Source organism: Bidens hawaiensis, unplaced genomic scaffold, assembly GCF_021521415.1.
Source record: "Bidens hawaiensis isolate Kalapana, Puna unplaced genomic scaffold, B.hawaiensis_p1.1 tig00010461_1, whole genome shotgun sequence".
NCBI lineage: Eukaryota > Viridiplantae > Streptophyta > Magnoliopsida > Asterales > Asteraceae > Bidens > Bidens hawaiensis.
Window position 1 is genome coordinate 31,350 of NW_027491796.1, and position 10,112 is coordinate 41,461.

The following is a 10,112-nucleotide window of genomic DNA, read 5'->3' on the forward strand; positions in this document are numbered from 1 at the left end:
TTTGTGTCAATGCATTGAATCAGTGGCAAACTTTGTGTGAGATGAATGTTTGCATCAACAACTTAGAATCCCCATACATATTGTTGGTAAATCATACTATCACGTCCTGTTCTTGAGTTTTTTTAAAGGAGGGAAAGGAAAGGAAAACTAAGGATAGTTAAAAAACAGGTGTTCTTGAGTTTTTTTTAGGATGGAATGGAAAGGAAAGGAAAGGAGTAGGAGGAGTTAGAAGGGATTAAATTAATGTATTTTTTCAATAAGCTATCCTCCCAAAAATGGGATGATTACTAAGGATAACTATTTTTTAACATAGTTATCCTTTTCTTTCCTCTAATTTCCTTCTAACTCAAAAACACACCTGATTAAAAAAAATTTCATTCCCTTCCCTTCCCTTTCTTATCCTTCACTCTCCTTTCTTTTTCTTTCCTTGGTTAAAAAACTCAAGAACAAGGCGTTAGAGATCAAGCAAACAATATTGATATGTTGAATGAATGAATTTGATAACACTTGCTTGAAATTCTTGAATTACTTTCTAAAATAACTAAAGCACTTATATAATTAATTATGGTCAACTTATTCTACAAAGAAAAACAAAAATGAGACGAATGAAAAGAATTTGTTGCCACATAAAAAAATTAAAAAAACATTTAAAAAATCATAACTTAAAAATTTAATAAGAAAACCAAAAAAGTAAAAACGCATAAATGTTTACATCGTCTTTCTCGTTCTCATAAAAAAATAAAAAGAAAATACACAATGGTAAGTGAAAAAAGTCGTTGTTTCTTTTTGTTTATCATTGTGTTTATTTTCGTTATTGATTGTGTCTTTTTTGCTTAACATTTTTTTTCTCTTTATATTGTGTTATAATACTCAACGTTGTGCTATATTTTGTTCAACATTGTGTTATATTTTGCGATCTATTATGTCTTTTTTTAGTTATAATTGTGTCTTTTATTCATTTTCGTCATTGTGTATTTGATCTTGGCATTGTGTCTTTTCGTCAATTTTTTATTTTTATTTTTTGAACGGGAATGATGGCGGAAACATTTTAGTTTTTTAATTTTATTCGTTTTTTATTTATATTTTGAATTATGATTTTTTATTATTTTTTTAATTTATTTTTGAGTGGTTTTTTGTATGATCACAAATGCTTCTCACACTTCTTATTTTTGTCTCTATTTATATTTTACTTTTACCTATTTAATTAGTTTATACTACACACATGATATTAGTTAATATTCAAATAGATGATTCCATCTTTCTTAATATCTTCAAACATGTGCCAATGTAGAAGACTAGAAGGTAGACCGTGTAGATAAAACGTGATTGGAAAACTTTTTAAGAGTAACACTTTTTATACCAACAATTGTTTTGTACTTTTGTGATTCACTCGGGAGGCCGGTGCAGAACTACGGTGAAAGTAGGGGTGTCTTCGGGTTTGTTTTTTAGGTTTTGGGTTTTTCAGGTTTCAAAGTTTTAAATCTTGACCTAAAACCCAACTCAAATCACTCACGGTTGTTTCGGGTTAGGGTTTTTTCGAATTGGGTTAATCGAGTTTCAAGTATCATAAAAAAAAGAAAAAATTTAAAAACTACGATGCTAAAATTAAAGCAATATATTCTTCTTTGCTCGTAATGTGAATAATCAATTAATAAACCAACATAACCAGAAAAAAACAATTGAAAAAAATAGTAAAATTTAACAAACTTCAACCATAATCATCTTCAATCGGAAGTGATTTGGTTGTTCGATTATATGTTGCTATTAGTCATAACCGAAAACATAAAATAAAATATAAACAATCGATCCATAATATGTGGAATGAGAACAATCGATTTGGACATATTATGATCACTTTAGTGGCTAAGGATACTATTATACATAAAAATATATTTGTTTTCAAAACCGAAAAGTTTATTCGGGTTGACCCGAAACCCATAAATTAGACCCAAGAACCAACCCGAATTACTTCAGGTCCTGGTTAGTCTTTTATGAGTTTCCCGAGTTTGGGTTTTTTGGGTCAGGTTAGTTCAGGTACGGTTCCTCGAGTTGGGTTTCGGGTTTTGGATTTCGGCTTTCAGTTAAAAGTAACAGCTCTAGGTGAAGGTGCTATGTTGATGTTATGAAGATCAAGGTTGCAGAACTCGCTAGAAGCTCCCAGGTCGGTCGACTTGGGAGTTGCAAGTGCTCGGCCTAGGTGGGGAGTACACGGACATTTTAAATTATAAGAAATTTAATTTTTTGGGATTATATATGTCAAATATCATTTATAATAAAATACATGAATATTAATATAAATCAAAATGATTAATGTGCGAGTTGACCGATTCGAAGGCCGTTGGTAACCCATTTAGACAGACTTGGTATTACTGATGAAGATATAAAAATGAGTAACAACTATGTATATAATCATGAATAATTTAATTCATAATAATGATAAATCACAAGCACGACACCTAAAGATTAATGTCTAATTTACTTTTATTTGTGTTACATTAAACTTTAATTCCCATTAAAGAAATAAAGATAAACATCTCTTGAAGCATCATCATATACAATGTATTTCCTCTAAAACAAGAACTTAACTACTCTTGATTTATACCAGTTACACAGCCATAACTTGATTTATATATTTGACATGTACAATAATTGTTACTCATCACTATGAGCGTCAACGTCACGGGGACTTAGACTTTAAGGGGATCTGGTCCTGATGCGAAACGGGACACTTTCATCGATTCTCTATTTATGACATGTACTCACTTTGTTGGAAATCAAACCTCAAACTCGAACATAAAACATACAATATTTGAACAACTTGTTCAACACCACACATATTACAATGCCCCTACACGACTCCACCTCATTTTGTACTAACTCAAATTCCTATAATAATAATAATAATAATAATAATAATAATAATAATAATACTCAATTAAATAATAAATAAACTCGGTCTCTAATTCTAACAATTATCTCTACTCGTCTTGATCTCTTCTCTTTCTTGATTATCTTTATCACCAACTTTTAATCTTTATGTTAATTTATCATTAACCATTCTAGGTTTTTACTCAAGGGTCGCTACAGGCCTACAAAGAACAGGAAAAGGAAGTTCGTGTTCGGGAAAATAGATTGGTAATTTCAAACAGTATTTTGATATCTTCGTATTAACCCCGAAAAAAGTGATCCAAACATGGTTTGCGAAACTTTTCCTCAAGCAAGGCAAGCTGATAAGTCACTGAAGGCGAAGTGTCGGGTCATTTTGATTGGGATAAAAGCCCTTAGCTTGGTTCAAGATCATTATTATGGCCCCAAATGGGTGCGTTGTTGTCCAGATCCATGGCCAATGTCGGGTTCTGTCGAGCCTCCAAGATGCACGGAAGTAATGCCAATGCCAGATTGTATTTACCCCTACCCGTCCTTGTCATACGCCATCGGAAGATATGAGTTTGGATTTCGTATTCTGATTTCTGGCGAAGGTTTCGTTAAGATGATTAAAGCCAGGAGACAGTATATTTGATCCAACATGTATACATCCAAGAAAGCAAATATATCTAAAAAGATTCAAAATTTATAACAACCTTAAACATAATTATAATTCTAATCTAAACACCAATATATAAGGTTAAAAAAACATGTTACATAGAACTAGAAGCATGTTGAGCCTTAGCTGTTTCCTTCAAAACAGCACCCACAATTGCAGCCTGTTCAAGGCACTCGGCCTTATGCAATGAATCCATAAGTACAACACAAGTACTAGGATACACAAAACACCCATTCAACCTAGTATCCTCAAACAACTTGTACGCCTCCATCGCCCGATTCGACGCACTCAACCCTTCAATCATAGTATTATAACAAGCCGAGTCGGGTACACCGCCACTTTTCTTAAACCTATCGAAAAGACGATTAGCCTCCAACACGTTTCCGGCTCGTGCAAGCCCACATATCATACTCGTATACGTAACCACATTCGGTTGCAACCCGTGTTTTTGCATCTCTTGCCAAAACACAAACGCCTTATTAAACTTCCTAACTTTACATAACCCGTTTATTATTATACTATACGTTATCGCGTTTGGGATACATTTCAAATCCTTCATCGAGTTAAAACACACGAGTGCTTCATCGATTTCCTCGGCTTTTACTAATGCGTCTAGCATACAATTCCACGTGTACACGTTCGGGGTTAAACCTTTTTGTATTAACTCTTCCATTATTAAATAAGCTTCATCAATTCTACCTACTTTACCAAACCCATCAACAAGGCTACTATACACAACTACATTTAACACAATACCTTGAGATTTAGCTTCTTCAAAAAGCATGTAAGCTTCATCGAGTCGATCGATTTTAGCGAGCCCGTCGATAACCGACCCGTACGTGACCACTGTCGGTGGACACCCCTTCACTTTCATCTCTTCAAGAAGCTGGTACGCTTTGTTAACGTTACCCGATTTGCAAAACCCGTCAATAACCGTGTTGTACGCGAGTGTATCCATAACACACCCGTTTTTCTTCATCGTGTTGTATATTTTATAAGTCTCCCGTGCGAACCCGGCTTTTATTAACCCGTGAATTAGTATCGAATAGCTTCGCGCGTCCGGTGTGACACCGTGGTTCTTGATTTGTTCGAATAGAACCCGACCCTTTTCGGTTTCACACGCTTTAAACACGCAATCTATGTACGTATTCAAAAGCGTTAAATCGGGAACGATCCCGGTTCGGATCATTTCTTTATAAACCTTGTGACCGTCTTCAGTCCGTCCTAATTTAAAAAAGTTTCTAATGAGAGACGTGTAAACGACAACGTTTGGAGCAACACCCGCTTCCATCATCTGTTCGTATAACTTATACGCGTCATCCATTCGGTTATGTCTGCCTAATCCCTCAATAAGCGAGCAATACGTGTAATCGGTTGGCGGGCAATTATCATCAAGATTTTCAAATATTTCACAAGCGGTATCGAGTTGTTGTGACTTACACAACCGATCGATCATTATGTTAACGGTTAAAATATTCGGATACAACCCCACTTCCTTCATGGAATCTCGAATCTTTAACGCGATATCAAGCTTACCCGACTTACAAAGATTATCGATAACAATATTATAAGTCGATAAATTAGGCGACGCGTCTTTCTTCATATCTTCAAACAACTTCAACGCGTCATCTATTTTCCCTTTTTTCCCGAGACAAGTGAGAATACAATTAAACGCCACGACACTCGGAATCGAGCCCTTAGATCTTTGCCTCTCAAGTAATTTAAACGCTTCATCAAACCTTCCCGCCATCCCGTAACCCATGATCATAGTGTTATAAGCATATGCACACGGGACTTTCCTGTTATGCTCCATTTGGTTAAACAAGTCAACGGCTTCGTTGAGCTTATTAGCTTTGCATAGAACACCTATCATGCTAGTGTATGTGACATCATCCGGCATGATACCGTGAGCTTTCATTTCGTGAAAGAATTTCCAAGCCATATCCACTTTTCCCGCCTTACCGAAGCAGTCGATACACACGTTATATAAAACAATATCACCGACAACATAATTGCTTCTCATTTCATCTAACAAAGCAAGAGCCGAGTCAACCCGACCCGATCTAGCAAACACGCGTATCACAGTTGTAAATAGATGCACATGTACTTCGTAACCGAGCTCCTGCATTTGGTGAAACAACGTGAGTATGAGATCGGGATTGGGCTCATTAACAGTTGATAGGGCCCCTATAAGAGTCGTGTAAGCAGAAAACGCAGGTCGAAACTTAAACGTTCTCATTAACTGAATAATGTCATAAGCTTGTTTAACCTTATTATTCTTGACACAGCTCGTGATTAACTCGATACACGTGTTATTACCCGGGCCAAAACCGGCACGATTCATTTCTTCGAAAACTTGCTCGAGTTGACCAAAGGTTTGACTTCTTGCCATCACCATAAGAAGTGAGTTGTATGCTTCTGGACAATGCGGTTGACCGGTCTTTCTCTCGGCCCATTTGAAATAACTTAACGCGAGATTAACATCTTTTAATTTCCATAAAACGGAAATAACAAAATCGGGTTGTGTACTTTCTTTATGTTTTAATAAAGTGTTCTCCAAAGATGTTGACCATTGACCACCCTCTAATATCTGGCACACGGAATCGACTGCCCGTCTTTTTTCATCAAATCTTGTAATGTGTTCATGATTGATTTTGTTTATTGAAGAGCAGGCTCTTCGCTGCAGATTGAGAGGTATAATACGCGTAGATGATAACTGCTCATACAATAACTTACCTGCATTAACGAATAATTAGTAAACGGATTGATCAAAAAAAAGATGTGATTCGTTAACTGATTAAATGTATACTTCGGCTTGTAACAAGAGCCTTCATGTTTGAATTCAATTGCTGTTACATATCATCTCTATTCGTGATCGAACAATCACGAAATTTAAAAACGTTGAAAAAATTCCGAATCTATGCACCAGAAACTCGGTATCCAGTACTCCTGAAGAATAGAAAACAATGGCTCAAATAATGATCATCAAATATCAATCAACAATACGACCCGTTCACGAGCTACTCGGATTGATAAAACGCTCGATTTAAGCCTCAAATAAAGCTCATTTAAGTTACTGCACACGAGCTCAAGTCGAGTTTACGCTCATTTAAGAGGTTTTCTCAGTATAATTAAAAATAATTAAAAATGTGTATAAGTTAATAAAACAAAAACAATAAATGAGCCGAACTCGAGCTTCAAAATAAAAAAGGACTCACGAGCTGAGCTCAAGCTCAAGCTTTAAAGTATTAAATGAACATCTGATCTTTAAAATTGTAATCGTTGGACGCAAAACTACAATAATTTATGTTAACACGAAGAAATTATGAATTATCAGTGATTTTTAACCTAATTATTATCAAAATTTCACGATTAAAATAAAAGGCCTAGCCATACTAAAGTGTTGTGTATATATTGTATATATATATACAATATAAGAATAAAGAGCTTACACGATGAGGTTGTGATTAATCGAATAATGAAATTGAGGAGGCGCGTGATGACCACGACGGATGTTATCGATACGGCGGAGGAGAAAGCCGGTGGTGATATTCAACCGGACTAATTAGAGAGAGATGTGGAAGTGGGCTACTTACTTGGGCCCTGGGCCTTGGGCTACATTTTTATATAGAGGTGTATAAAACCAGTTTTTTTTTCTCAAACCAAAACGGTTTAATCAAAGCCTGGTAAAATAAAACCGTTTGACCCAAACCAGTTCGCTTTAGAAACTGGTTTAGGAGTAACAAAGGTCGACCTTGGTCCAGCTCGGTTCGGTTTTTAACCAGCTTAACCGGTTTGGTAGATCAGAAGGGGAACCGGTCGAAGAACCGGCGATTTGTGTCGGTTTGGGTGAAACCAGTTTTACCGTCAAACCGATTCGATTCGGTTTTTAACCGACTTAACCGGTTTAGATCAAAGGGAATCGGTCTCGGAACCGGCGGTTTGTGTCGGTTTTGGTGAAACCAGTTTTACCGTCAAACTGGTTCGGTTCAGTTAGCATGGAACCGGTCCCAAGCCGGGTTTTTTACACCCCTAGTCTCTACTCTGTAATCAAATTAAATTTTCTTTTACAAGGACTTGAGTCATCGACATTTATAAAAACAAAGGTTTATCCAACACTTTAGTATGGCTAGGCCAGAGACGCTTTTGATTAGTTGGCCGGGCATTTTACGAACCGGGCTTGATCTTACTTTAAAAAAATAAATGAGTCAATCCAGTTAAGATCGGTTTTTAAAAGAGCCTAGCCATAGCCCAACCTGGTTCTAGTTGACTTTACTTGACTTGTTTACAATTAATGATTCAACTTTCATATTTGGGTTTTCAGGATTTATAGAAACATGTCACAACATTATGTGTTTTTTACTTTTTATCCATCCCTTTTGCAACATACATGTTCCTTCTTTTGTTTTTGCGACACACAATGATCAACTAGGTCGAAACCTTGTATCTTGTTTTAAAACTACATGAAACTAGTTACAAGAAATCTTTCTAGGAATAACATAATAAGAACCTTTAGAAAACTGAGCAAGAATTACAAAAGCATTTTAGGTGTGGGTTTGTATGTGCTTCTAAAATGAAGATTTATTCTCCGTACGTTGTATTTTGTGACAGGAAAAGGTTAATTTGATTCCATTTCCTTTTATTCTCCAAACGTACTTTAAAGTAACAATAAAACTGATATTTTTTTCAGTTTCAAAGTCATATTAGCTTATATCTCTTCACCTAATTTAATCACCAAAAACAATTTTACAACCTTTACTAGTCTTCTAATCACTACTACTTCCAATTTGCAAGAATTTCCATTTTGTGTTGGTGTGTTGAATGGGTAGTGTTTGTTAGTTGGCTATTTGCGGGTCAAACCGACACGAACCCAAATATCATTTCATACACACAAACCGGAACACAAAAGATTTAACCCAAAATTAAATTTTCTTATTTCTTTTTCATATTGTACCATAAAGTTATAAAGTAGTTGTGTATCTATTAAGTTTTCTTACTCCTGTCTTTTTAAAAAGATATTTTAATTGTTAATCTATTAACTATTGTCGTTGACTAGTCGCCTACAGACCTTGTCCTAGGCATCTAGAGAAATATGATCATTATGTATGAAATAATGTAGGTTACTGTGCACTCATCTATCGTAAAAGATGAAATTTTAAATTGTATTTTCCCGATTTTCTTTTTAAAGTAGTAGATCTTTTGTTGTAAGTTGTGCTTTTGTAGGCTGCTCTCCGTCTTGTGGAGGGTGTCGTTGGCCTCAGCCTTGCTTATAGAAGTTAACCGTTCAAAGGAAAAAAAAATCTTTAAGAGTTAACATGATTACTAACTTGTTTAAATAAATGATTAATATCACAAATTAATATGAAGGAAGAGTTGGATTTTAATTCATAACAAAAAAATGTTGTGTTTTTTGATCGATATTTTGTGATTTTTAATTCAGTAAAACATTATTTTATTAGTGTTTCATTGTTTAATGATTTTTCTACTCATGAATGTAATTTGATCAAGAGTTCAAACTAGAAAACTTTAATCGTTGAGGTGTGGTCGATCATTGCTATTTTTAATCATACCTTGTAATCTTATTGGTGGAGTTAATCTGCAAGGCTGCCAAATATTTACTTTTACACATTTTTAGTAAAATGTCAAAATCTAGTAAAAAACAGAATCATTCTATTTCGATGTTCATAGACTCTATCTTACTCTTATGAGATATATTAACAATCATGAAATCAAATTTTAAAAAAAGTCATTAAAATAAATTGTATAATGAATATTATTTTAGTGACAAGTATTCAAACCAGTGGCGAAGCTTGGACACAAATGTCGAGGGGTCACTCAAAATGTATTACAAAAATCATAAACGAGTAAGGTCGGGCTCAAACTTTTGGCTGAAAACAGGTAAAATTACACTACGTATAAAAATTTTCAGGCGAAAAACAACTAAATTTACACTAATACGCGAAAAAACAGAGTGTGCCGGGACCACCCCTAGCCCTTGATATCCTTCACCCCTGATTCAAACACAGTTACACAGATATAAACAAACATATACCCACGTAAATAAACAATATGTAAACAACAAAGTAAATATGTTCTCACTCCTTTGTACACGAAGATTAGTTCTAAAATTTAATAGACCAACTATTAGTATTATCAATTAATTAATCTACCTATTTTAATAAAGTAAAATAATTGTGTCACGTGTCAGTTTGTGGTTAATCATCACATTGTTTTCCCTCCAAAACTTATATATGTCATATATCAATAATTATTCACTTTCCTTTTACACTCTATTTATATTATATCTATAAACTTTTTCTTTAAACTCTATTTATATTATATCTACACACTTTTATTAAAAAAACATTTACATGTTATACTTCTATAGATTGATTGAATATATTTCACAACATACTTGATGAAATCTAAAAATCAACAACAAACTGTGTTTGTTAAATATTGAAAAGAATATAATTTTAAATGTTATCATTAACATATTATACTATGTTTATTGCTGAATATTGTAAATAAAAAAATAAAAAAATAAAAAAAAATTCTAATATGCTTT

At 34.2% G+C, this 10,112-nt stretch overlaps 1 protein-coding gene across 1 annotated transcript; it reads right to left on the minus strand.

Moving 5' to 3' along the window:
* Positions 1 to 3,401: 3,401 nt before the first annotated feature.
* Positions 3,402 to 6,378, minus strand: LOC143535280 (uncharacterized). Its single transcript, XM_077029575.1, has 2 exons — positions 6,354 to 6,378; positions 3,402 to 6,280 (listed from the first exon to the last, which is right to left on the minus strand). The coding sequence occupies exons 1-2, from the start codon at positions 6,376 to 6,378 to the stop codon at positions 3,639 to 3,641; spliced, it is 2,667 nt and encodes an 888-aa protein (XP_076885690.1). The 3' UTR covers positions 3,402 to 3,638.
* Between the last annotated feature and the right edge of the window lie 3,734 nt (positions 6,379 to 10,112).